General features: G+C 45.8%; 3 protein-coding genes across 3 annotated transcripts; 2 read left to right on the top strand and 1 right to left on the bottom strand.

The window, feature by feature from the left end:
* The first annotated feature begins 9,784 nt into the window (after positions 1–9,784).
* LOC125514417 (ADP-ribosylation factor GTPase-activating protein AGD12-like) lies at positions 9,785–15,318 on the top strand. Its single transcript, XM_087528494.1, has 9 exons — positions 9,785–9,981; positions 12,006–12,107; positions 12,239–12,323; positions 12,655–12,730; positions 12,890–13,053; positions 13,135–13,264; positions 13,403–13,519; positions 13,646–13,741; positions 14,774–15,318. Exons 2-9 carry the CDS (start codon positions 12,056–12,058, stop codon positions 15,050–15,052), a joined length of 999 nt encoding a protein of 332 aa, XP_087384620.1. The 5' UTR covers positions 9,785–9,981; positions 12,006–12,055; the 3' UTR covers positions 15,053–15,318.
* LOC125514416 (putative amino acid permease 7) lies at positions 15,304–17,713 on the bottom strand. Its single transcript, XM_048679737.2, has 4 exons — positions 17,460–17,713; positions 16,554–16,887; positions 16,237–16,469; positions 15,304–16,135 (listed from the first exon to the last, which is right to left on the bottom strand). The coding sequence occupies exons 1-4, from the start codon at positions 17,569–17,571 to the stop codon at positions 15,411–15,413; spliced, it is 1,404 nt and encodes a 467-aa protein (XP_048535694.1). The 5' UTR covers positions 17,572–17,713; the 3' UTR covers positions 15,304–15,410.
* A 120-nt stretch (positions 17,714–17,833) lies between these two features.
* LOC147965905 (uncharacterized) lies at positions 17,834–20,178 on the top strand. The gene has a single exon (XM_087528495.1). The coding sequence runs from the start codon at positions 18,832–18,834 to the stop codon at positions 19,669–19,671; it is 840 nt and encodes a 279-aa protein (XP_087384621.1). The 5' UTR covers positions 17,834–18,831; the 3' UTR covers positions 19,672–20,178.
* The last annotated feature ends 6,138 nt before the right edge of the window (positions 20,179–26,316 follow it).

Below are 26,316 nucleotides of genomic sequence, written 5' to 3'. Positions count from 1 at the left end.
TCAACTTTGGAACCATTTCCCACGCGCATCGTCACCTCGTCCTTAGCCAATCTTTGCTTAATCCATAGCCCCTGTTTCGAGTTGCAAATATGAGCAACAGAACCAGTATCAAATACCCAGGCGCTGCTACGAGCATTAGTAAGGTACACATCAATAACATGCATATCAAATATACCTTTCACTTTGCCATCCTTCTTATCCGCCAAATACTTGGGGCAGTTCCGCTTCCAGTGACCAGTCCCTTTGAAGTAGAAGCACTCAGTCTCAGGCTTAGGTCCAGACTTGGGCTTCTTCACTTGAGCAGCAACTTGCTTGCCGTTCTTCCTGAAGTTCCCCTTCTTCCCTTTACCATTTTTCTTGAAACTAGTGGTCTTGTTAACCATCAACACTTGATGCTCCTTCTTGATTTCTACCTTCGCAACTTTTAGCATCGCAAAGAGCTCGGGAATTGTCTTATCCATCCCTTGCATATTATAGTTCATCACGAAGCTTATGTATCTTGGTGGCAGTGATTGAAGAACTCTGTCAATGACACTATCAGCCAGAAGATTAACTCCCAGTTGAGTCAAGTGATTGTGATACCCAGACATTTTGAGTATATGTTCACTGACAGAACTACTCTCCATCATTTTGTAGCTATAGAAATTACTGGAGACTTCATATCTCTCAATACGGGCATTTGCTTGAAATATTAACTTCAACTCCTGGAACATCTCATATGCTCCATGACGTTCAAAACATCCTTGAAGTCCTGGTTCTAAGCCGTAAAGTATGGCGCATTGAACTATCGAGTAGTCATCAGCTTTGCTTTGCCAGGCGTTCATAACGTGCGGCGTTGCTCCTGCAACAGGTCTTGCACCTAGCGGTGCTTCCAGGACGTAATTCTTCTGTGCAGCAATGAGGATAATCCTCAAGTTACAGACCCGGTCCGTGTAGTTGCTACCATCATCTTCAACTTAGCTTTCTCTAGGAACGCATTAAAATTCAAAGCAACAGTCGCACGGGCCATTTATCTACAACAACATAGACATGCAAAATACTATCAGGTACTAAGTTCATGATAAATTAAAGTTCAATTTAATCATATTACTTAAGAACTCCCACTTAGATAGACATCCCTCTAGTCATCAAAATGATCACGTGATCCAAATCAACTAAACCATGTCCGATCATCACGTGAGATGGAGTAGTTTTCAATGGTGAACATCACTATGTTGATCATATCTACTATATGATTCACGCTCGACCTTTCAGTCTCAGTGTTCCGAGGCCATATCTGTATATGCTAGGCTCATCAAGTTTAACCCGAGTATTCTGCGTGTGCAAAACTGGCTTGCACCCATTGTATGTGAACGTAGAGCTTATCACACCCGATCATCACGTGGTGTCTCGGCACGACGAACTGTAGAACGGTGCATACTCAGGGAGAACACTTATACCTTGAAATTTAGAGAGAGATCATCTTATAATGCTACCGTCGTACTAAGCCAAATAAGATGCATAAAGGATAAACATCACATGCAATCAAATAAGTGATATGATATGGCCATCATCATCTTGTGCCGTTGATCTCCATCTCCAAAGCACCGTCATGATCACCATCGTCACCGGCTTGACACCTTGATCTCCATAGAAGCATCCTTGTCGTCTCGCCAACTATTGCTTCTACGACTATCGCTACCGCTTAGTGATAAAGTAAAGCAATTACATGGCAATTGCATTTCATACAATAAAGTGACAACCATATGGCTCCTGCCAGTTGCCGATAACTGTTAGAAAACATGATCATCTCATACAACAATTTATATATCATCACATCTTGACCATATCACATCACAACAAGCCCTGCAAAAACAAGTTAGACGTCCTCTACTTTGTTGTTGCAAGTTTTATGTGGCTGCTACGGGCTTCGCAAGAACCGTTCTTACCTACGCATCAAAACCACAATGATTTTTTCGTCAAGTGTGTTGTTTTAACCTTCAACAAGGACCGGGCGTAGTCAAACTCGATTCAACTAAAGTTGGAGAAACAAACCCCCGCTAGCCACCTGTGTGCGAAGCACGTCGGTAGAACCAGTCTCATGAACGCGGTCATGTAATGTCGGTCTGGGCCGCTTCATCCAACAATACCGCCGAATCAAAGTAAGACATGCTCGTAAGCAGTATGACTATTATCGCCCACAACTCATTGTGTTCTACTCGTGCATATAACATCTACGCATAGACCTTGGATGCCACTGTTGGGGAACGTAGTATTTAAAAAAAGTTGCCTACGATCACGCAAGATCTATCAAGGAGAAGCATAGCTACGAGTGGGGAGAGTGTGTCCATGTACCCTCGTAGACCGTAAGCAGAAGCGTTTAGTAACGTGGTTGATGTAGTCGAACGTCTTTGCGATCCAACCGATCCAAGTACCGAACGTACGGCACCTCCGCGATCAGCACACGTTCAGGTCGGTGACATCCCTCAAACTCTTGATCCAGTTGAAGCCGAGGGAGAGTTCTGTCAGCACGACGGCGTGGTGACGGTGATGATGAAGTTACCAGTGCAGGGCTTCGCCTAAGCACTACGACGATATGTCCGAGGTGTGTAACTATGGAGGGGGGCACCGCACACGGCTAAAAGATCAACTTGTGTGTTCTAGGGTGCCCCTTCCCCACGTATATAAAGGAGGGAGGAGGGGAGGGCCGGCCGGCCCCTAGGGAGCACCCAAGAGGGGAGTCCTACTAGGACTCCTAGTCCTAGTAGGATCCACCAGTAGGGAGTCCTAGTCCTAGTAGGATTCCACTAGTAGGGAGAGAGGGGAAAGGAAGGAGAGGGAGTAGGAAAGGGGGCGCCGCCCCCCTTCCCTTGTCCAATTCGGACTGCTAAGGGGGGCGCGGCCTGCCCTGGCGGCCCTCCTCTCTCTCTAACAAGGCCCATGGTGGCCCATTAGTTCCCCCGGGGGGTTCCAGTAACCCCTCCAGCACTCCGTTTTTACCCGAAACTATCCAGAACACTTCCGGTGTCCGAATAACATGGTTCAATATATCAATCTTTATGTCTCAACCATTTCGAGACTCCTCGTCATGTCCGTGATCACATCCGGGACTCCGAACAAACTTCGGTACATCAAATCACGTAACTCATAATACAAATCGTCATCGAATGTTAAGCGTGCGGACCCTACAGGTTCGAGAACTATGTAGACATGACCGAGACACATCTCCGGTCAATAACCAATAGCAGAACCTGGATGCTCATATTGGCTTCTACATATTATACAAAGATCTTTATCGGTTAAACCACAAACAACATACGTTGTTCCCTTAGTCATCGGTATGTTACTTGCCCAAGATTCGATCGTCGGTATCATCATACCTAGTTCAATCTTGTTATCGGAAAGTCTCTTTACTCGTTCCGTAATGCATCATCCCATGACTAACTCATTAGTCACATTGCTTGCAAGGCTCATAGTGATGGGCATTACCGAGAGGGCCCAGAGATACCTCTCTGATACACGGAGTGACAAATCCTAATCTTGATCTATGCCAACTCAACAAACACCATTGGAGACACATGTAGAGCATCTTTATAATCACCCAGTTATGTTGTGACATTTGATAGCACACAAGGTGTTCCTCCGGTATTCAAGAGTTGCATAATCTCATAGTCATAGGAACATGTATAAGTCATGATGAAAGCAATAGTAATAAAACTAAATGATCATTAATGCTAATCTAACGGATGGGTCTTGTCCATCACGTCATTCTCTAATGATGTGATCCCGTTCATCAAATGACAACACATGTCTATGTAGAAACTTAACCATCTTTGATTAACGAGCTAGTCAAGTAGAGGCATACTAGGGACACTCTGTTTGTCTATGTATTCACACATGTACTAAGTTTCCGGTTAATACAATTCTAGCATGAATAATAAACATTTATCATGATATAAGGAAATATAAACAACAACTTTATTATTGCCTCTAGGGCATATTTCCTTCAAATCATTACGTTGTCTTCCTTGTCCAACATCAACAATTTTGGCATACAATATTTTGATGGGGGCTCACAATCACAAAAGATTTCCAGGATAGTGTATTTGCATGTGAAAGTTCTCTTCCTTATACTAATTATTCGTCAATTGCTTGTATGACCAAAATTGTGATTGTCAAGCCTCAAAAGATTTCACTTTCTAAACCGAGTGTGAAACTACCACTAGGCATGATATGATTTCAACTTCATGACATTTAATTTATTCAACAATTTACTCATAGAATATAAGTGAAGCACAAGAGTAAATGACGAGCTACTCCAAAAAAGTTATAAGTGAAGATCAAGCGAGTAGTTAAGTAAATAGGTAGCTATTTAAGGACTCTCTCTTATTCAAAAACTTTCAGATCTAAGCATTTTATTAAAACAACAAGCAAAAAATGACATTCCAAGAATAGCACACATCATGTGAAGAAGCAAAAACTTAGGCTCAACCGATACTAACCGATAATTGTTGAAGAAGAAAGGTGGGATGCCTACCGGGGCATCCCCAAGCTTAGATGCTTGAGACTTCTTGAAATATTATCTTGGGATGCCTTGGGCATCCCCAAGCTTGAGCTTTTGTGTCTCCTTAATTCTTCTCATATCACAGCTTTCCTAAATCTCAAAAACTTCATCCACACAAAACTCAACAAGGACTCTTGAGATAAGTTAGTATAAACCAATGCAAAAACCTTATCATTCTCTACTGCAGCAAATCACTAAAATTATTATTCAACATTGTACACTAAATGCCTCTGCATACTTAATACTCCTATCCTCAAATAGAATCATTAAACAAGCAAACATATGCAAACATAATAGCAATCTGCCAAAACAGTACAGTCTGTAAAGAATGCAAGAGTATCGATACTTCCCTAACTCCAAAAGTTATGAAAATTTGCCACACTGTAGAAACTTTATCAAAGCTCATTTTGCAAAAACTTTCAACATTTTATCACATTCTTACTTTTCTAGGGGAATTTTGCAACAACGGTAAACTTTCTATTTTCAAACAGCAACATGTATACTTGCAAAATAAGCATGGTAAAGGCTATCCTTGGCATTTTCATTGAAAAGAAAGATGCAAAATTATTCTAAATAACAGCAATCAAATCCTAACAAAATAAAATGACGCTCCAAGCAAAACACATATCATGAATATAGCTCCAAGTGAGGTTACCGATATTGTTGGAGACGAAAGAGGGGATGCCTTCCGGGGCATCCGCAAGCTTAGTTGCTTGGATCTTCCTTGAATATTACCTTGGGGTGACTTGGGTTGCCTTGGGCATCCCCAAGCTTAGTGTCTTGTCACTCCTTATTCTCCTCATATCGACATCTCACCCAAAACTTGAAAACTTCAATCACGCAAAACTTAACGGAACTTTGTGAGATAGGTTAGTATGATAAAGAGCAAACCATTTCACTTTTGGTACTGTCAAAGACAAGATTAATAATTTGTCTCACACAATGCCTACTGTAGAATATCATTTCCACATTTTATATTGAGCAATACAAGCCACGGAAACTAGAAAACAAGCAAACTATGCATTGAAAACAGAATCTGTCAAAAACAGAACAGTCTGTAGTAATCTGTACACCAACCATACTTCTGCTAGTACAAAAATTCTGAAAAAATAGGAAAATCTGGGTAATTTTTCTATTAATCTTTTTCAAAAAGAATCACATTTTATCAAGCTTCTGTTAAAAATGAGAATTGTTTTCCTGAGCACAAAAGTTTCTGTTTTTCAGCAAGATCAAATCAACTATCACCGTAAGCCATCCCAAAGGTCTTACTTGGCACTTCATTGAAACAAAAGCAATAAAACATGATTACTACAGTAGCCTAATCATGTGAACACATAAAAAAATGGAGGTAAATGTTGGGCGGTCTCCCAACAAGCGCTTTTCTTTAATGCCTTTTAGATAGGCGTGATGATTTCAATGATGCTTGCATAAAAGAGAAGAATTGAAACTTAACAAGAGCATCACGAAACACATGGCAAGCATATTTAAAGCCTAACCCACTTTCTATGCATAGGGATTTTGTGAGCAAATAATTTATGGGAGCAAGAATCAACTAGCATAGGAAGGCAGAACAAGCAAAACTTCAAGATTTTCAACACATGGAGAGGAAACTTGATATTATTGAGATATGTAGAAGCATATGTTCCTCTCTCATAATAATTTGCAGTAGCATCATGAATGAATTCAACAATATAACTATCATATAAAGCATTCTTTTCATGATCCACAAGCATAGAAATTTTATTGCTCTCCACATAAGCAAATTTATTCTCATGAATAGTAGTGGGAGCAAACTCAACAAAATAACTATCATGTGATTGAAAATTAAAATCATGATGACAACTTTCATGGTTATCATTATTCTTTATAGCATACATGCCATCACCAAAATCATCATAGATAGCAACTTTGTTATTATAGTCAATTGAAGCCTCATCCAAAATGGTGGATTCATCACTAAATAAAGTCATGACCTCTCCAAATCCACTTTCATCATTATAATCACTATAAATAGGAGGCATGCAATCATTATAACAAATTTGCACATCAAATCTTGGGGGACTAAAAATATCATCTTCACCAAACATAGCATCCCCAAGCTTATGGTATTGCATACCATTAGCATCATGGATATTCAAAGAATTCATACTAACAACATTGCAATCAAGCTCATCATTTATACCAAACATTCTATTGAATTCTTCTTCTATCAATTGAGAACAATTTTCCTTTCCATCATTTTCACGAAATACATTATAAAGATGAATAATATGATGCAACCTCAATTCCATTTTTTGTAGTTTTATTTTATAAACCAAACTAGTGATAAACAAGAAACTAAAAGATTCGATTGCAAGATCTAAAGATATACCTTCTAGCACTCACCTCCCCGGCAACGGCGCTAGAAAAGAGCTTGATGTCTACTACGCAACTTTATTCTTGTAGACATGTGTTGGGCCTCCAAGCGCAGAGTTTTGTAGGACAGTAGCAATTTTCCATCAAGTGGATGACCTAAGGTTTATCAATCTGTGAGAGGTGTAGGATGAAGATAGTCTCTCTCAAATGACCCAACAATCAAATACAAGAAATCTCTTGTGTCCCCAACACACCCAATATAATGGCAAATTGTATAGGTGCACTAGTTCGGCGAAGAGATGGTGATAAAAGTGTAATATGGATGGTAGAAATATATTTTTGTAATCTGAATAAATAAAAACAACAAGGTAGCAAAATAGTAAATGGGCACAAAAACGGTATTGCAATGCTTGAAAATGAGGCCTAGGGTTCGGAATATTTAGGAATTTATAGGGTAAAGAGGGGGTGTGGGAGGCCAACGAGGGGGGCACAATCCACCTGGGCGCGCCAGGGCTGGTGGGTTGTGCCCCCTCGGGGCACCCCCAGGTGCTTCTTTGGCCCACTGTTGGTCTTCTGGTCCATAAAAAATCTCCGTGAAGTTTCGTTGCATTTGGACTCCGTTTGGTATTGATTTCCTGTGATGTAAAAAACAAGCAAAAAAAACAACAACTGGCACTGGGCACTGGGTCAATGGCTTAGTCCCCAAAAATTATATAAAGTTGCTATAAAATGATTGTAAAACATCCAAGAATGATAAAATAGTAGCATGAATACTTCATAAATTATAGATACGTTGGAGACGTATCAGGTAACAAATAGTAAACGGGAACAAAAACGGTATTGCAATGCTTGAAAATGAGGCCTAGGGTCCGTACTTTCACTAGTGCAATCTCTCAACAATGCTAATATAATTGGATCATATAACCACCCCTCAAAGTGCGATGAAGAACCACTCCAAAGTTCCTATCTAGCGGAGAACATAAGAATAAATTGTTTGTAGGGTACGAAACCACCTCAAAGCTATTCTTCTCGTTCGATCTATTCAAGAGTTCATACTAAAATAAACACAAAGCTATTCTTTCCGTTCGATCTATCCTAGAGTTCGTACTAAAATAACACCAAAGCAAATTCATATTCATAATACTCAATCCAACACAAAGAACTTTAAAGAGTGCCCCAAGATTTCTATCGGAGAAACAAAGACAAGAACGTGCATCAACCCCTATGCATATATTACCCCAATGTCACCTCGGGAATCCGCGAGTTGAGTGCCAAAACATATATCAAGTGAATCAATACGATACCTCATTGTCACCATGAGTATTCAATTGCAAGACATATATCAAGTGTTCTCAAATCCATAAACGTATTCAATCCGATAACAACGAAATCTCAAAGGGAAAACTCAATTCATCACAACAAGATAGAGAGGGGGAAACACCATATGATCCAACTATATTAACAAAGTCCGTGATACATCAAGATCATGACATCTCAAGAACACGAGAGAGAGAGAGAGAGAGAGAGATTAAACACATAGCTACTGGTACAAACCCTCAGCCCCAAGGGTGGACTACTCCCTCCCCATCGTGGTGGACGCCGAGATGATGAAGATGGCCACCGGAGATGATTCCCCCCTCCGGCAGGGTGCCGGAACGGGGTCTATATTGGTTTTCGGTGGATACAGAGCCTTGCGGCGGCGGAACTTCTGATCTAGGTTAACCCCAAGGGTTTTTGGAATATTTGTGAATTTATAGGGTAAAGAGGGGGTGCGGGAGGCCACCGAGGTGGGCACAGCCTACCTGGGCGCGCCGGTGGACCCAGTGCACAGCCTACCTCGAGGCACCCCCAGGTGCTTCTCTGGCCCACCGGTGGTCTTCTGGTCCATAAAAATCTACAAAAAGTTTCGCGGTGTTTGGACTCCGTTTGATATTGATTTCCTGTGATGTAAAAACAAGCAAAAAACAGCAATTGGCATTGGGCACTGGGTCAGTAGGTTAGTCCCAAAAAATGATATGAAGTTTGCGAAGCATAATGCGGTGAGTAAAAACCGGCTTGGAAAACTTTGCGAAGCATAACCTCTCTCAACTTCGTGTATGATTTCGTGGCAAAATAAAATGCCCATAAGGATATGATGAATGATGTTTGGCACTGGTCAACGATTTTGCTAGCAATACGGCCAAGTCTAAGAGCATATGGCATGACCACTAACTTCAAAATCACATTGATGACGACAATCGGCCTACATTGGGTAATGCCCAAGGATAGCGAAATTCAGACACGCAATCTCCACCGCCACCAATGTTATTCTAGTGATGATATCCATGATCAGAGGTTAAAAAAAATCCAACAACGCTTATAGCAACAAATCGGGAAACCATCCATTACGAGAGCAGTGGAAAACCATTCTCATCGTCGTTGAAATCAGTCACAAGTGATGGAGAAACTAGACGGTCTATTCATGATAGTTCGATTATATCTACCTAGTCCAAATTATCCGCTTGGACCTTCTGATTTATTGGAAGATCTGACATATGACCGCTCGTGTATTTTCTTGTAAATTTTACATGTTTGAACTTTCGGTATATACTGTATTAAAAAGAAAACTTTCGGCATACCAATTGTTTTATTCATGTATTGTTTTGAAATAACTTCAAACAACATGATAATAATAATGTGAGAAACTGGTTTTTGAATACCCATCATTTTCGCCATTTTTTCACTCTTTGTCCTTTTCAAAGGTGAGAAAAATATTAGCACAGGAGCGTTTCAACCAGGGCACCTGGCAAAAGAAGGTCAGGTGGGCGTGGGAATGGCCAATGGCCGCCTTGACCGTCCACTAATCCACCGCGAGACAAAACTACAGAAATATACTACTGGGATAATAATAATAAACACGGGATCCCCGCATCACCCCAAGCCACCTGGTTCCCCTCACGTCGCCGTGCTTCGTTTGCGCGACCACAGGCCCGCGAGCCAGCGCGACGAAGCCGGGGGGCGATCCCTCCACCGCCGCCGGCGACCCCATCCCCCGAAGCCGCCGGCGGTACCGGCCCACGCCGCCCTCCGCGATCCCCCACCCGGTTCGTCCTCCCTTCACTTCTAGCCGATGAATGATTGGTGCCGCTTGTTTGGGCCGTTCTGGAATCCCCAGATGCGATTAGCCTCCTGATCCGCGAGGTAGGGAATGTGGCGCGGCGCCGTCGGGCCGATGCGGCTCGATTTCGTAGGCTATTGATGACATGGCTCGTTTGATTGCTCGATCCGATTTGGTAGGCTTGTTTGATGGCATGGCTCGTTTGATTTGGGCCCCGTTCGGTGGCGTGGTCGCTTGATTGCGTTTGACTTATTGTTTCCTCTGCCGATCCGTCGGCCATTTCGCCTCGTTACGGATTGGAATGCAACCATGAATTTGGTACTCCGTTTGATGTGGAGTTCGAGGCGATAGATTAGGAAGATCTCAGGTCCAAGGTGCCTGGAATCGGGGACGATTGATGAGCCTAGCGATTTCTGTATACGAATCCCCCATTCATCTCGTTGCACGAATTTCACCATGCCCATTTTCGTTTCCGTGATCACAAGGGAGATCTATACACGTGGGGCGCACCACTACGCTTGCAAACCACACGCACACGCCTACAATTGACAAGAGGCCGGTGACAAATCCGCTTATCTCACAAGATCTGCGACTAATGTGAATATGAGAGTTCGAACCATGGTTGGAGTTTTCCACCGACAACTTCAGCGCCTCGTTGAAATGGTGTCTATCTGTCCTGTGCATTCCACAGGTTGTCAGTATTTCATCTTACCTGATCTAAAACCGACGTGTATGTTTTGAGCCTGATATCACATGTCTTTCTGTGTGCTGGCCGGTCAGGTTTCATTGGGGTGGCCTGGCCGAGCCAAGCCAAACCAAGTGTTAAGTCTGTATCGTGGAAGATTGAGGCTGCATTTGGCATTTCGATGGATTATAATAATCCAGCTTAACCAACCAGCTTTTATCGTGGAAGATTGAGGCTGCATTTGGCATTTCGATGGATTATGATCAGCCAGCTTATCCAACCAGCTTTTGTCTATTTTGTTGTTTCTGTAACCAACATATCTCTAGTTTTGTGGATGCTTTCCACAGCAGATTATAAAATAAACTCAGGTCTACTACAGTTCAGTAACCACAATCTGAGCCTGAGTTGGCTTATTACGTTCTGCTGGTCTTTTCATGCACCTGTAGAATGTTTCCTCCCAGGGTGAAAACACTATGGAATGTTTCTGCCTCAGCTCCATTCTGGGAAAAAAGGGAATCAGCGAGTTTTTTCATAAACAGAAACTGAGACGGCTTGAACATATATGTGTGTGGTATTTTGTTGTTATGATGCAGAAGGTAGAAACGTATGCACAATTTTATACTCCCTCTGTAAACTAATATAAGAGCGTTTAGATCACTACTTTAGTTATCTAAACACTCTTATATTAGTTTACAGAGGGAGTACTACTTTGTAGTGAATCCCTGCCAATTGAACTAGATTTTTTTTTGTTTGCACAGTTGAAGGGTTTTTTGCTGCCAGACTAACATTTGCTTTCATATATTTGTCTCCTACACAATTTGACACTATCTGCTTCTGTATCTGTTTCTAGCATTTCTGTATGTGTTTCCACTAACGCTAATAATAATAAGAAAATGAGACTAGGCAGATGGGCACTATGGATCCATTGTCTATATGCCAGCTGACATATGTGTTTTATCTTGAGTTACATATATGTGCAAATTTTGCGCAAGTTTAGTTTTTGCCAAAAATGAGAATGCATGGAAGCTATTTGATGAATGAAATTTCTGATCTTGGCATCTTAAACTCCCAAACTGTTACGGGCTTACGGCCCAAAACTAGCTATCTTGTATGCTTTAAATTTTATTATAATAACTAGGCTACCTGATGTTGTGCTGAGGGCCTGGAGTCCGACTTGTCATGCGTTGTGAAGATGCATTCTCGTGAGAGAAAAATAAAAAATATTATCATGTTTGCAACTTGAAAATGGTTACAAACGTTTTACTGTGGCCTTTTATTTTGATTTTAAATTCGATTATTGACTCCTCCTTCTATGTTTTGTGCAGGCACATAAATCTTTTTTGTTGTTGTGAGTTATCCGAAGTTCGCTTCAAACATGAGTGCTGCTAATCGTTCCCAACCGATCAAGTTGAACAGGCCTGTCGTAGGTGCGTAACATATTCTAGCTACTACATTATATGCCATATCTCATATTATTATTATTCTAGAACCATAGGAGGTCCTGATAACTGATATATCAGATGCAAGTTCTTCAAGAATTTTTACTATTTTTTTCCAGGCAAAGCACGAAAGTTGAAGGATCTCATGCTGAAAAGTGACAATCGAGTGTGTGCTGATTGTAGTGCACCTGACCCCAAATGGGCGTAAGTGCCTTTGTTGCACAGATTAAGGCATCAATTATATACATACACTTGTCTTGTTTTCCATGTCAAAAGAGAGATGTGTTGTACTCCCTCTGTTTCTTTTAAGACAAAACTTATATGCGGAGTAAAAAGAAACGTTGGGAGTATATATTTTCTACAGAATGATTATTCATTTTACATAGATAAATTGTACAGTAGGTTTGTTATGTGACATACACATAGTTCTTAAATCATACTCGTGGTGCATAATACAGTGCCAGCACACTGAAGCTAGGAACCTTCGTTTGATCCTGCATTGCTTCTATCTTAACCTTACCTCCGTGCATTTCAGGTCTTCTAATATCGGAGTATTTCTTTGCTTAAAATGTGGAGACGTCCACAGGGCCCTTGGACAAGACATTTCAAACGTAATTTATCACATCAATAAATTTCTTCTCACCTTTGTCTCTCCCGACTAATTCCACTAATAGGCCTATGTGGATCTTATTTCATTATTTTCCTGGTTGTACCTAATATGTAAGGACACATTCAATTTATCTTTATTCTTCACCTGTTCTTTGTGTCAGGTTTTGTCTTTAACTTTGGATGATTGGTCTGATAGTGATATTGACTCCATGATTGAGGTTGGTGGAAACTCATATGCAAATTCAATTTATGAGGCTTTTCTTCCAAAAGATCACCCAAAACCTAAACCAGACTCACCAATGGAATATCGTACCAAATTTATAAGGTGGTAATTGCTCCACTTCACACTCTCTGATGTCATCAGGATTTCAGTATTAATCTTTTATCTTTCTTAATTAATATACAGAGCCAAGTATGAAACACAAGATTTTCTGAAGCCAAGTTTGCGCATTAGCTCAAAGGCAGGTTTAGAATCTACCAATTCTCTGAACAGTGTGGATAATAGTTTCTCTAGCACTTCAAGGAAGCATGCCCCAGTAAGTTTTCGTGCTGAATCATAGATGATACAGTTGTACAGATTTATGCAACTCTTTCTTTCTTGTGCTGAAAAGATTGAGCGTATCTGATTGAAGCTGCATTACTGTAATCAATCTTACCCTTACAAATGGTCACAGGAAGATACAAGAGAATTTGTTGGACAACTGAACATTACAGTGGTAAAAGGTTCTGGGTTGGCGGTCAGAGATATGCTTACAAGTGATCCTTATGTTGTTTTAAGTCTTGGAGAGCAGGTAAAGTTTCATTTCCTTGTCACTTCCTAGGATTAATGCCCATGGCATCATCTTTGTTCAAAAAGTAATCTGTGTTTGTTACGGTGACCTGTTCTGAAAACATCAACTATTGGGTTCTAAATGCAGAAGGCTCAAACAACAGTTAAAGCGAGTGACCTGAACCCGGTATGGAATGAGGTTCTTAATCTATCAGTTCCTCGAAATTATGGACCTTTAAAACTTGTAAGTTTGATGGAACTATTCACTCTAGATTTTTTTTTTGTTTCTCTTCACATGCAACTCATGTAATAGTGAAGCACATACGAGGTATCAATGATTGAAGTTGTGTAAAACAACAGTAAACCTTACTGTATTTGCCCTGATTTCAATTATATAGAGTGAAGTGCTTCCTAGGTCCTCGAACTATGTTGAAGGTGTCATATAGGTCCTCAAACTATGAGCAGTGTCATCTAGGTCCTCAAAAATCCTTGAAGTGCAATAAGTGTGTATATGTGACACCTCTAAAATAGATCAAGGACCTACGTGACACTTTTGAAATAGTTTGAGGACCTGGATGACACACATATTGCACTTTGAGGACCTAGATGGCGATTTTCATAGTTCGAGGACCTACATGACACTTCTGAAATAGTTTGAGGACCTATGATGCACTTCAGTCAATTATATATAAGCAGATTTTAACTATTGCAAACCTAGTTAACTATTAGTACTTGATTAATGCCAAAATAAAGAGTTTAATAAATAGCTGGCTCGATCACATTAACATTCCCATATTTCAACTGCAACATACCTTGTCGATAAGTTTCTGTTGCATCAATATCAGTTATGGACATGTGCCTTAGTTAGTGAACCAACTACGAGATGAAGGGATGATTCCATGATGAAGAGCACCTTATGAACATCATCATTTTTGTCAAGATTTCTGTGCAGTGGAAGCGCAAAGATTCATATATTTGCTTCCTTATTACTTCAGATGCATTTAACTGTAGTCCACTTGTCCGACTGGAAAACTTTGTGTCCAATGGGCTGGTATGGTATGGTAGGGTACACATGTTTGAATATCTTATGATGTTACCAAATTGTAGTTCTCGACAGAGATTTCATGATGTCTCAAATGATAGCTCATCATTGAAGCGCACACATATGTGAGAAAAGAAACTCTTTAATAAATTCATGTAGTCCTTGCAAACAGTAACAAATCAGGCAAGACAATGTTTTTTTTCTCACTCCCTGATACAATCTTACTGTTTCCAGGAAGTGTATGATCACGACACTTTCTCTGCTGACGATATCATGGGGGAAGCAGAGATAGATCTGAAGCCAATGATCACAGCTGCTATGGCCTTTGGAGACCCGTCGCGTCACGCGGACATGCAAATTGGAAGGTGGTTCATGACCAGAGACAATTGCCTGTTGAGCGACAGCATTGTCAATATTTCGTCGGGAAAGGTAAAGCAGGAAGTTTACCTAAAGCTGCAGAACGTAGAATCAGGTGAGATGGAGTTAGAACTGGAATGGGCTCGTCTAGATTAAATAAGCCTCGCTGTGTCCCTGTCAAAGTTAACTCAGAAAGCATAAATGTTTTGTTATTTATGCTGGATGGCTTCGAAACCTATCTAGTTACCGAAGCTTAGCTTTTCCTCATGGCCGAAATGTGTAAAAATGAAGGCTGTACAATGTCTTGTAATTTGCCCATGTGATTCGGCATGTTGTATTGTCACATTAAAAGGACACATGTATCGTGCAGAGATGAAGCTAAAACTCTTGTGTTTGCTAATGTCACATTGGTGCTTAAAATACCTCCGGCGTGTTCCCCTTTGAATTATATCTTTCCCATTTATACATATCCTAGCTAAGTAGAGATTATTAATTTTGGCTCAGTTGGTCGCAGCTAGCTTCTCTCGGGGCCGAACACCCCCATGGCAGAGCCAACGGAGGCGAAGCCGCAGGCGACCAGGCAGCCGGCGCTGAAGGCCTGGATGGCGAGCCACCGCCCCGTCCACGGCGCCACCTTGCCCTGCGCGAGGTACATCTGGACGGGGAAGTGGATGGCCAGCGGCCAGAAGGTGAAGGCGCCGATGAGCCCCACCACCTGGTTGAAGTAGGGGAACCACACGGCCACCGCCGTCGCCGCCGCCACGTTCGCCGTGCGGAAGCACAGCCTGGACACGCTCACGCGCCCGAGCAGCGGCATCTCCGCGTCGACGACGCCGGCGCCGAACCGCCGCTCCACGAGCGCGAACATGGGCTGCGCGTACACCTGGTAGCCGCCGAGGAGGTGGAGGACGACGCAGAGGTTGGCGAGACCGACGAGCCAGTAGGGATCCCCGAAGCCGGTGAGGAGGTTCCCTGGGGTGCCGTCCCCGAACGCCGCATAGCCGAAGCACCCGCAGCCGAGGTAGAAGAAGGTGGTGACCGCGATGCTCGCCCTCGCCGCCCTCTTCATGGTCTGGCTCTCCGCCGGCGGCGACCTCAGCGTGTCCTCGATCTCCAACAGCACCAGGGAGAATGGGTAGGCGAAGGCGATGTCTCCCAGGGCCTGCGCCACGCGCCACACCTTCTGCGTCGGTGACACCAGGGAGACGCCTCCGATCCCGCCCTTGATGACTCCATTCTCTGAAAGAAATCGAGGAGCCGTCGTCAGAATCCTTTGCCTTTTGCGAGTCTCGTTGTTCGTACGCGCGTGTGGCGGGAGCGTTGTGCTATGGTTTCTGCACCGATCACTTTGGCGGCGCCGAGGCCGAAGCCGATGAAGGAGTAGAAGAAGGACATGACGGCGGCGAAGACGGAGAGCCACGCCATGCTGTGGAAGTCCGGTATCTGCGACAGCGCCACCTGCGCGACGCCGAACAGGAGCATGTAGTAGGCTTCCGATGACCCGCCGGCGCCGGCGGCGCAGCACGGCGCGCCTTGGCCTTCCCTGTGGTAGCAGTTGGCCCTCTCAATCGCCCTGCAAAATATAATGACCAACTAATCACAAGTCTACCCGCCCAAAAAAGAAAAGAAAAAGAAAAAGTAATCACAAGTTTATTACCTCATGCTAGCGGCCGCGGTGAGAGTGTACACCACGCTGTTCCCAAACAAGCTGAAGCCGAGGAAAAACCCGCTCAACATCTGGCTCTTCTTGCCTAGGTAGAGCCTGATGGCGTCGACGTAGGACCTGTTCCTGACGGCGGCGCCGCGCTCCGGGTCGCGGGAGATGTAGCAGTCGGCGAGCAGGGAGGACTGCACCACGGTGACCCCGGCGAAGAGCACCATGGCCGCCGGCCCCCCGACCCAGCCGAGCTGCGCCACGCTCCACGCCAGCGACAGCACGCCGGAGCCTATCACCGCCGTGATGACGTGCGCCATCGCCGTCCATACCGTGCCTGTCAAAGAAGCCTCACAGATCAAAACTCCCCGTCGGTAGGATGCACACATAGACAATTAGACATCATGCCTATTGTCTAGCCGTGCAAGCAAGCGACGGCTCACGCCGGGGTGTGAAGTCATCCTGAGAGGGGCACGCGCCGGAGCAGTTGTGATGCGTTTGGAATTGTGGTTATGCTTTCGCGTCGCTGTTGTGGCCGGCCAGGCCCAGAGTGGAACCCACTGTCATCACTGACAGTGACCGGCAGCTACCTAGTTTCTCGCTGAGACCTGAGCACCGTCGAACTGGATGTGCTATGGCCATGAACGGGTGCCCTCTACATGTTTCGAGCATGCCATGGCAGATTTTTGGGGGTGTTTACCAGCATGTAGATCAAGATAGTTCATGGATCATGTGGAACAACAGACTACATGGCTGGCTGGCTGGATGTACAGTGCAAAGAACACATCAAAATCGGAAGTTTCAGACATGGGGCCGGGTTTGGAACTTGGAAGCTCATGACATAGCTTCTGACGAATCATCTGGTATAAAAACAAGGTATGCAATTACAATCTTGACGCAGGGACTTACCGGTTCTCTTCACCGGATGCTCCTCGGAGGAATTATCCGAAGAGGATCCTGAGAGCTTCCGAAGCAGCGGCTCTGCTTGGCGATCGCCTCTTCTTCCTCCCCCTCCTCCCATGGCTTCACTATCCTCTCCTATGTCCTCTTTCTGACAATTGTCCAAGAGACTTGGCTTGTGCGTATCAGCTTCATTATATAACTAAGGAGAAAAGAAATCCCTTGTACTGGTGGGTTTGGTAGTTGAAAACCACAAAACAACACAGAATTGTACAGTACGTCAGTAGTAGTGTGCTGATGGCGGGCACCTTGGCCTGTCCCGATCCGGAGTCCACCACACCACAGTTGGATAGTACTCCCTCCATGTTTCTACTTTATATACCAACTTTAGTATCCCTCTGTCACAGTTTACAAGTCCTACGCGTATACCTAGATTGTCAATTTTATCATTCTAATATAAACTATATAAAACAAAAATTATACCTTTTGAAAATAGACATCTGAAGTTTATATTGATATATTTTTTGTAATATATGACTTGTATTAGGCTGGTCAAATTGACAACCTAGAGATACGCGCACTCTTTATAAACTGAGAGAAAGGGAGTACCTTCTTTGTAAAGAAATATAAAAACATTTGTTAAATCACTAGATAATGATCTAGACGCTTTTATATTTCTTAATGAAAAGAATATAAAATTAATATAAAGTAAAGACATTTTTTTGAGACGAAGGAAGTATCAAAGGCAGTCGGACCTAGCGAGCCTCCTGTGCCGTTTGATGAAAAATCGGTCTAGTGGACTCTGTACTAAAAAAACAACCTTTTTCTAGTGGACTCCGTACAGTCACCAACATATCACTCATTCATCATCAATTTGGAAGAGCGAGCTTGGTCAGGTATCAAATATTCCAATGCTTGTTTAGAGCATCCCAGCCGCGTCCTCAACAGGCCCCCCAGACCATTTTTTTAGCGCCGGTGCCAAAAAAACGTCCCAGTCGTGCCCCCAGAACGATGAAAAGCGTCGGTTCTGCCCTTTTTTCTGCCCGGCGGCCGCAGGCCGAACCCGGCGCACTGGAGGGGGGGGGGATCGGGGGCTCCGACGCAAGGGAAAAGCGCGGCTGGCCCACACCGTCAGGAGAAAAGTCAAAATTTTCTTCTCCGACCCGCCTTCCACCCCCCGCGCCCTCGGCCGCCACTAGTTATATCCCGAGGCTGCCCGCCGCCCTTCACCGCTAGATAGCCATTCCCCGCCGGACAAATAGTAGAGGTTCGCCGTGGCAGCCCCTCCAACAACAGCTGGGCGTTTCCGGCCGCGGAGGGGCAGTTCGGCGGGTGCACGCCCACCGGGCGCAAGGTGTTCGGCGATTTGCCTGCCTCGGCGATGGACTCGGATGACGAGGAAGCGCTCGCCGCGCTGTTGGAGGAGGAAGCCGAGGCCGACGTCCAGGAAGAAGAGCATCTGATGGTGCTCGCCGCCCTCGCCCAGGTGCTGGCGAGCAATGAAAAGCCGCGGCGAGGTGGCTCGTCGCCGAGGCGGGTGAAAGCAAAAAACCGGTATCGTCTCGAAGGCTACTGCATGCTCTACTCCGACTACTTCGCCGATGCTCCACTTCACGGCGACAAAACATTTCGGCGCCGTTATCGAATGAGCCGAAAGCTCTTCCTCAGGATTGTGAATTCCATCCGGGAGTTCGACAACTACTTGAAGTGCAAGATGGATTGCACCGGCAAACTTGGATTCACCTCGATCCAGAAGTGCACGCCAGCGATGATGATGCTTGCATACGGAGCTCCCGGTGATTCACTGGACGACTATGGGCGCATGGCCGAGTCGACCAGCATGGAGTGTTTCTGCAAGTTCTGTAGTGCAGTGATGGCAGTGTTTGGACCGCAATACTTGAGAACACCCAATGCGAAAGACACTGCTCAGATCCTAGCACAGAATGCAGCAAGAGGATTTCCTGGGATGCTTGGAAGCATCGACTGCATGCATTGGAAATGGAAGAATTGCCCATTTGCTTGGCAGGGGATGTACAAAGGTGCCAAAGGCGGTTGTAGTGTGGTACTTGAGGCGGTGGCCACATATGACCTCTGGATTTGGCACTCCTTCTTTGGTATGCCAGGAACTCACAATGACATCAACGTGCTGCAGTGCTCTCCTGTCTTTGCCAAGCTTGTTGAAGGTCATTCTCCTCCGGTGAACTTCGAGATCAATGGGTAGCACTACAACAAGGGGTACTATCTAGCTGATGGCATCTACCCGAGATGGTCGACATTTGTGAAGACGATCTCAAACCCTGTGCCAGGAGGCAAGAACGCCTGGTTTGCGAAGGTTCAGGAGGCTTGCAGGAAGGATGTCGAGCGGGCACTTGGTGTACTCCAATCTCGATTTGCTGTTGTCCGGTACCCCGCTCAGACCTGGTCGAAAGATCAAATGTGGGAGATTATGACTTGCTGTGTCATCTTGCACAACATGATCATCGAGAGCGAGCAAGAAAACCCAATGTTTGACACTGAACCATACTACAGGTAGGGTCCTCTAGCCAAATTTGATCACCAGCTACCGGCAACCTGGACTGCCTATCTCAGTATGCGTCAGGAGATCCGAGACCCACAGGTGCATCATCAACTGCAGCAAGATCTGATAGAGCACCTATGGAGGCTCAAGGGCGACGCCGGGCGCGGCGTGTGATGAAATATGAGTTTTCATTTGTTGAACTATATAATTTGTATTGAACTATTTGTTGTTGTACTATTTTGTTGAAGTATTTGATTTTTCTCTGATGAAATATGTGATAAAAAAATTTATGTTGATAATTGAACGCCGAGCAACGGCGAACCACGCCGAATATGGGCCTATTGTCGCCCATATGGGCCCTTTATTCGCCAAAATGGGGCTGAAAAGTGGGCCAACATCGGCGCCTGGGGGCGACGACTGGGCGCAAAACCGCCCCCAGCGCCGATTGTATCGCCAGCTCGCCCCAGGGGGCGATTTTTATGCATCCTGGGGGGCCAACGGCTGGAGATGCTCTTAGGGCATCTCCACCGTTGACCCTTACACTGGACACTGTATTCATCCCTGAATCGATGAGATCAGTTAATGGACATTGATGAGGGAGCCGACCATTCAACCTTGCCCGTATACATTTCAAAGCGGATTTCAACAAACCAAACGAAATTCATGCAAACCGGACAAACACATTTACATTTCTGACATATTTTAACTAAACTATAGCGGATTCTAACCTAGTCTATCGCCGCTGTCGGTGTCAAAACCGGCGGATCTTGGGTAGGGGTCCCGAACTGTGCGTCTAAGGCTGATGGTAACAAGAGGCGGGGGACATAATGTTTACCCAGGTTCGGGCCCTCATAATGGAGGTAATACCCTACTTCCTGCTTGATTGATCTTGATGATATGAGTATTACAAGAGTTGATCTACCACGAGATCGTAGAGGCTAAACCCTAGGAGCTAGCCTATGATTATGATTGTTGTTGTCCTACGGACTAAACCCTCTGGTTTATATAGACACCGGAGGGGGCTAGGGTTACACAGAGTCGGTTATAAGGGAGGAGATCTACATATCCGAATTGCCAAGCTTGCCTTCCACGCAAAGGAGAGTCCCACCCGGACACGGGACGAAGTCTTCAATCTTGTATCTTCATAGTCCAATAGTCCGGCTGTCCGAGGACCCCCTAATCCAGGACTCCCTCAGTAGCCCTTGAACCAGACTTCAATGATGATGAGTCCGGCGCGCAGATTGTCTTCGGCATTGCAAGGCGGGTTCCTTCTCCGAATACTCCATAGAAGATTTTGAACACAAGGATCATGTCCGGCTCTGCAAAATAAATTCCACATGCCACCGTAGAGAGTGTAATATTTCACAAATCTAATTTGCTGACAACTTTTCATAACGTGACATCCTGCCGTGGTCCAGTCATTACGAACCGTTTTTCCCAGCCTGCCACTGCACATGTTGCGAGGCAATTTTATTGGCACGTCTTGTCGAAGCAGAGATCGTGTTCCCCTTATCACGGGATTCCCATCAATACGGGTGTGGGTAACTCAATCGTGTTTGTTAGTATGACTCCGCGATTTTAGGCAAGTTCCAAACGGCCACGCGGAGGACACTTGATATTCACCCTCTTTATAAAGGGGCCAAGGCTTGTCCTTTTCTTCTCGCGCCCAATCCTTCCCCTCCCCCACCTCGAGTTCCAACACCCAAGGCTTAGGCTAAGCGCTTCGGACCTTCAACCATGTCCGGATCCAACCTTCAAGGTCGGTGGATGGCCTTCTCTGTCGCAGAGGAGGACATCAAGAAGCTAAGGTAAGCCAGGTATCTGACCGCCGAAATCTCGCACAGGCTGCCTGCTCAAGGGCAGGTCATCCCCACTCCCGAACCCAACGAGAGTGTCGTGTTTGTTTCCCACTTCCTTCAAGGGCTAGGCTTTAGTCTTGATCCCTTTGTAAGAGGGCTTATGTTCTATTACGGGCTCGATTTCCACGATCTAGCTCCAGATTCCATCGTTCACATCTCGTCGTTTATCGTTGTGTGTGAGGCCTTCCTCCGCATCACCCCACACTTCGGCTTATGGCTCAAGACCTTCAATGCAAAGCCGAAGACGATCGACGGGCGACACACAGAATGCGGAGGTGCCATAATAAGCAAAGGCGCCGATGCTCCATGGCCTAAGGGCTCCTTCCCGGAGGTGTCCAACTTATGGCAGCGGGAGTGGTTTTACATCACAGCTCCCCGAAGTAAAAAATGGGCAGCTGCCCCTACCTTCCGCTCGGGCCCCCCGCCGCAACTGGCGTCATGGGTCAACAAGGGGCTGGACTGGGGGCCAGTTAATGATGTGCTGACATTACAAAGTCGCATCTGAGATCTCCTCAAGAGGGATGCCAGTCTTGTCAAGGTAATGCAAGTTATGCTAGTTCGTCGGGTCCTGTCATGCCAACGTCGATCTCTCCGTCTGCGGGAGTTCAACCCGGAAGGACCGCGAACTATTCAGCAATTCTTCGGCGTGACGCTCGAAGAGATGTACGGATTGTTCTTCGGATCACGAATAAAGTGTCCAGACACCACCGAGGATGCGGGTCTCAACTGCAACCGTCCAGATACCCACGTAAGTAATTCTGCGGCCGAACATGTTGTCTTTTTATTTGTCACAACATCATTCTGAAAAAATCGCTCTCGGCCAGGACTGGATAAGAAAGGCGAAGATGATCAGGTGTTCGACCCCCCTTCCCGAAGGCTCACCGGATCCTGTGCTAGCCAGGATGCTTGAGCGCGCACCTTATCAAGTGCCATCAGGGGAAGATAAAGGGAGGAATAAAGAAGCCGAAAGCAGTCTTCACGCATTACTCATCCAAACCGGGGGAATTAGTGTCTCCGCGAAGGAGGATAATCGGGGAGAAGAATCCAGAATCCCCTCTCCCCAATGAAGGAAAAGGACCGCCTCTGAAGACTTGGAAACGAAGGTTTCCAAATAAGGGAAGAAACCTTCGCCAGGGGCCCCTGCCCCGGAGGGTGTCCTTACCACACAATGCCTGCAAGGGGGCCAACCCTCCACCGAGCTGTAAGTGAACAAGAGTACTTTTGGTAAATATATCCTGCTTTATCTCCGAGGATAATAACCGCGACATATATCTTGCAGTCTGGCTCGTAGCCCTTCTCGACAGAGTTCGTCTTTGGGGGATCTTCTTCCGGAGATGATGGAGAGCGAAACGCCTCCCCCTGCCTCCCCGCCACCTGGGGCGGACGACGCTGAGGTGTCATCACGGAGGATTTCTCCTGATCCGCCAAGGCCAGAAGGTGACCCTTCGGCCACTCGAAGTCCGGAGTATTCGGCTCCTAAGGAGAGCAACAGAAAGAGTCTGGGATTGTCTGGTGCACAACCGGACGCACTGATGGGTCTTTTGGAGCAAGCGGCTATCTCAGAGGCGCATCGTACTTTAATGGGTACGGTGGCTGAGAGGATTTCATCCGCCAAAAGTGGGTTGCATGAGGCTTTTACGAGCCTGCTAAGAGGCTTTGAGGTACGCAAAGTAATATATAAATTTTTTGATGATACCACACATGCTAGGTGTGATCTATACAGATAGTAGCCCCTGAGACTCTGGTTGTTGTCCAGAGGCGGCAAACAGAGGATCATAGTCCCAGATAATGATCACGCTGCTTTCATGTGCAGGAGGCTGAGGGTCCGGTGGCTGGCCGGACTGAGGCGACAACTTGACGCGGCAGATGCCGACATTGCGCTTGTGAACAAGCGGCTTGACGAGGCACATGGTATGTATTTTCGGGTGGTCAACAAATACTAAGAGGAGCATGATGCTATTACCTATAATATGCTATGACTGCAGATGGAGCTGTGGCCGTGGAGACCCTTCGGGCGGAACTTGCCCGAGCCAAGGAACAAGCAAGGAGAAGTGATGCGGCCGCCCTAAAGGCGGCCGAAGACTTAAGAGCCGAACAGGCTGCTCGTCGCCAGAGCGAAGATAAAATAGCCAAGATGGCTATTGAGCTGAAAGATGCCGCCGGCCAATATGAGCTTCTTGAAAAGGAAAGCCAAGCGAAAGCAGCTGACCTGAAGAAAGCCATGGAAGCAGCCAAGGAAACCCGCTCTGAAATCAGAGCGGCGAAGGAGGAGCTCCGTCAAGCCGGAGATATCACGGCTGGGAAGCCCTTTTTGTTGCGGTCGAAGTTTGGAGATCCAAAATATGCCCCTCTAGATCAACTATGGAGTGCTGCAGACGCGTATTCGGACTTGGCAATGAGTGCTGCTGATGCGACTGAGTTTTTCAAAGATCAGAAAGATCATGAAGTGGAGAGGTTGTTCTGGTCGTAGTTCAGCGCTCCAACGCGTCCACTGCTGTTGAATGAACAAATGGCCGAGTGGGCCGAGCTTCATAGGTTGTCCGGACTTGCCACGAGGTCTATCGTGGATCATCTTTGGCCGAAGGGGCCAAGGCCAAATAGTTATTTTGGTTTAGTGCAATGATTCCTTGGTGCTGTGCGGCATATCGACGCTGTAAAGAGGTCGACGTGCATAGAGGGTGCGCGGATGGCTCTTGCCCGTGTTAAGACATACTGGGCAGAGATGGAGACCACCTCTATTGCGACCCGGGATCCGGCCATAGGCCAGGTCTCGGCTGAGAACTATTTTGAAGAAGTCCTGGAAGGCGCTCGTGTAGTAGAGGCTCAGTGCTCGAAGAGTATCATGTTCGAGTGACATGTATGCCAATTGTACAAACAATGCTATTTGGATTATAAAGGCTGTATTTATACTTTTGCCTAAAAGTATTATGATGCCTCCTGTGCGGCCGTTTATGTATATATATCACCTGAAAGTTTGCAGTCGTCAGCTTCAGCCCCACGCATATAATGCGGGGGTGTTCGGAAAAGCGCGTGTTCACACTTGACCCAACGTCTTGGTCCATTAAGGAGGTGATAGCGCGGCGAACAAGGCAATCGGACTATATAGCTTTAACACTTTCACTTAGCCATAGGAGTTTGACGGTGGGGCTACTATATAGCCCCTGGCACTTCTGCGCTCATCCGAACACAGTGCGCGTACATACGTGACCGGAAAACCGGTCCTTCGTTAATGCGGAGGAATCCTGAAGATTCTGCTGAGTCATCGAGTGGTTGATCAGTCTCGCGCTTTATCATGACAGTCAGTTTTCGGCTTTCTCTACTGAGGTGCTCATCCAGATGAACCAGGGCACAATCGCAGTAGTTCTCCCGGTTCCACCTTAGCCGATAGAGCGGTGAAAGGATCGATATGGTTGACTAGAGGGGGGGGTGAATAGGCAACTAACAATTTTTAACTTTTCTTTACCAAATTAAACTTTGCATCAAAGTAGGTTGTCTAGATGTGCAACTAGGTGAACAACCTATATGATGCAACAACAATGAACATACACACAAGCAAGAGAAGTAACACTAATAAGCTTGCACAAGTCAAGGTAAGAGATAACCAATAGTGGACCCGGTGAAGACGAGGATGTGTTACCGAAGTTCCTTCCTTTTGAGGGGAAGTACGTATCCGTTAGAGCGGTGTGGAGGCACAATGCTCCCCAAGAAGCCACTAGGGCCACCGTATTCTCCTCACGCCCTCACACAATGCGAGATGTTGTGATTCCATTGGTGCCCTTGGAGGCGGCGACCGGACCTTTACAAACAAGGTTGGGGCAAACTCCACAACTCAATCGGAGGCTCCCAACAACACCACGAAGCTTCACCACAATGGACTATGGCTCCGTGGTGACCTCAACCGTCTAGGGTGCTCAAACACCCAAGAGTAACAAGATCCGCTAGGTATTAGTGGGGGAATCAAATATCTCTTGGTGGAAGTGTAGATCGGGGCCTTCTCAACTACTCCCGAGCAAATCAACAAGTTTGGTTGGCTAGAGAGAGATCGAGCGAAAATGGAGCTTGGAGCAATAATGGAGCTTTTGGGGGAAGAGGTAAGTCAACAAAGAAGAAGGGGACCCCCTTTTATAGTGGGGGGAACAATCCAACCGTTACCCCACTAAACAGCCCCGCAGAGGGCGGTACTACCGCAGTGGGCAGCGGTACTACCGCTCCCACATACGGTACTACCGCCCAGCTAGAGAGGGCTTGAAGATAGAGGAGGGAATGGCCCAGTGCGGTACTTCCGGACAGGCCCAGCGCGGTACTGCCGTGGTGGCAGGGCGGTACTACCGCTCTCGAGCGGTACTACTGCACCTACAACCACTGCAAGTGCCGCTCAACCCGACATGAGAAGTGCCCCCTCGAGTCGAGGCGGTAGTGGCCTGGTACCGCAGCGGTACTGCCGCTGAGGACACATAAGCGGTACTACCGCTGGGCACCGTGGTACTAC

Source organism: Triticum urartu, chromosome 6A (genome assembly GCF_056163025.1).
Source record: "Triticum urartu cultivar PI428250 chromosome 6A, HENAU_Tu73, whole genome shotgun sequence".
Taxonomy (NCBI): Eukaryota; Viridiplantae; Streptophyta; class Magnoliopsida; order Poales; family Poaceae; genus Triticum; species Triticum urartu.
The sequence above is the reverse complement of the archived record's forward strand: the minus strand, read 5'-3'. Positions and strand labels throughout refer to the sequence as shown.